This window comes from Psammomys obesus, unplaced genomic scaffold (assembly GCF_907164565.1).
Source record: "Psammomys obesus unplaced genomic scaffold, mPsaObe1.curated_primary_1811, whole genome shotgun sequence".
NCBI lineage: Eukaryota > Metazoa > Chordata > Mammalia > Rodentia > Muridae > Psammomys > Psammomys obesus.
Window position 1 is genome coordinate 40,852,316 of NW_026596079.1, and position 1,140 is coordinate 40,853,455.

The 1,140-nt window shown below is 42.2% G+C and overlaps 1 protein-coding gene across 1 annotated transcript in view; it reads left to right on the forward strand.

Moving 5' to 3' along the window:
* Snx31 (sorting nexin 31) overlaps positions 1 to 391 on the forward strand; it is a 57,903-nt gene extending 57,512 nt beyond the window's left edge. The window contains exon 14 of the mRNA XM_055626723.1: positions 299 to 391. Within this exon, the coding sequence (XP_055482698.1) occupies positions 299 to 391 (93 nt within the window). The remainder of the gene's footprint in view (positions 1 to 298) is intronic.
* The last annotated feature ends 749 nt before the right edge of the window (positions 392 to 1,140 follow it).

The window sequence follows — 1,140 nt, forward strand, 5'->3', positions numbered from 1 at the left end:
ACACACACACACACACACACACACACACACACACACACACACACACACACACACATTTGCTTTGAGAGCTCATTAAATACTGAAGTCAAGTAAGCTTTACACGAATATAAGGTGAAGGGTGCCTCTCCCCCTCTCCCCGTACAGGATAAAAGTACCTTTTAAGGTAATCCTTGCTTAAGCAGAAGTAACCCTTGCTGCTCTTTTGATACTATTTCAGCCTCCTTTAGGGTTTTCTTGTTGTTACTATGAAAATTTCTTCCTTTAGTTTACATTTCTGACCTCTATGTTTATTTTCCAGCAGAAAGACTTTTTTAATTTTCTGAGAAAAACCAGGATGAAGAAAGCTGAAGGTGACTGTTTTTGGAGGACCCTAACGGAAGGAGGTCTCTAAAGGAGTCTCATTTTTTAAACTGTCTTTAGAGCTGTCTTAAGATAGTGCCAGCATGTGCGTGTGGGAGACAGGTGTTCCCCCATCTACTTCTCACTCTCTTTCTCACTGAGGTGCCTTGACTCTAACTTTAGCACTTTGTAGCTCTCAAGATTAAAGTAATGTAGGAACCAAAGCTACAGAGTTGGTTTAAGTGGCAGGAGGCAGGTTCAAATTAGCCATCGGGAGGTTTATTCTATTTCCCCTCTGAGATAGGTGTGTATCTGGCTCTGTGAAGCCTTTTGCATGTTCTGATATTGCAGGGATAAAAAGCTTGTTTGAAATCATAGGAATGCATTTGGCACCAATGTAGATTCACCAGCTAAGGAAAATATGGCTTCTTTGACCTATCCAGAGAGCAAGAAGAGCTGGTAAAATTCTTATCTACTTCCTTCCTTACTACTGTGTCTACTGACACAGATGATCCCATAGTAAATAGGCTGCCCTGGCCTAAGTCCCCTCACTGGATGATTGTATTCCACTGTGAGAAGATTGGATTTGGGGCCTGGAAAAGTGGCTCAGTGGTTAAGGTCACTTGCTACTTTCACTGAGGACGAAATTCCCTTAACCACATGGAAGCTCACAACCACCAGCAACTCTAGCTGGTGGATCCAAAGCCCTCTTCTGGCCTCCTCTGGCACCCACACATATGTGGCACACACACAGATACACAAATAAAATAAATAAAATTGAAATCTACCCAATAATCATCA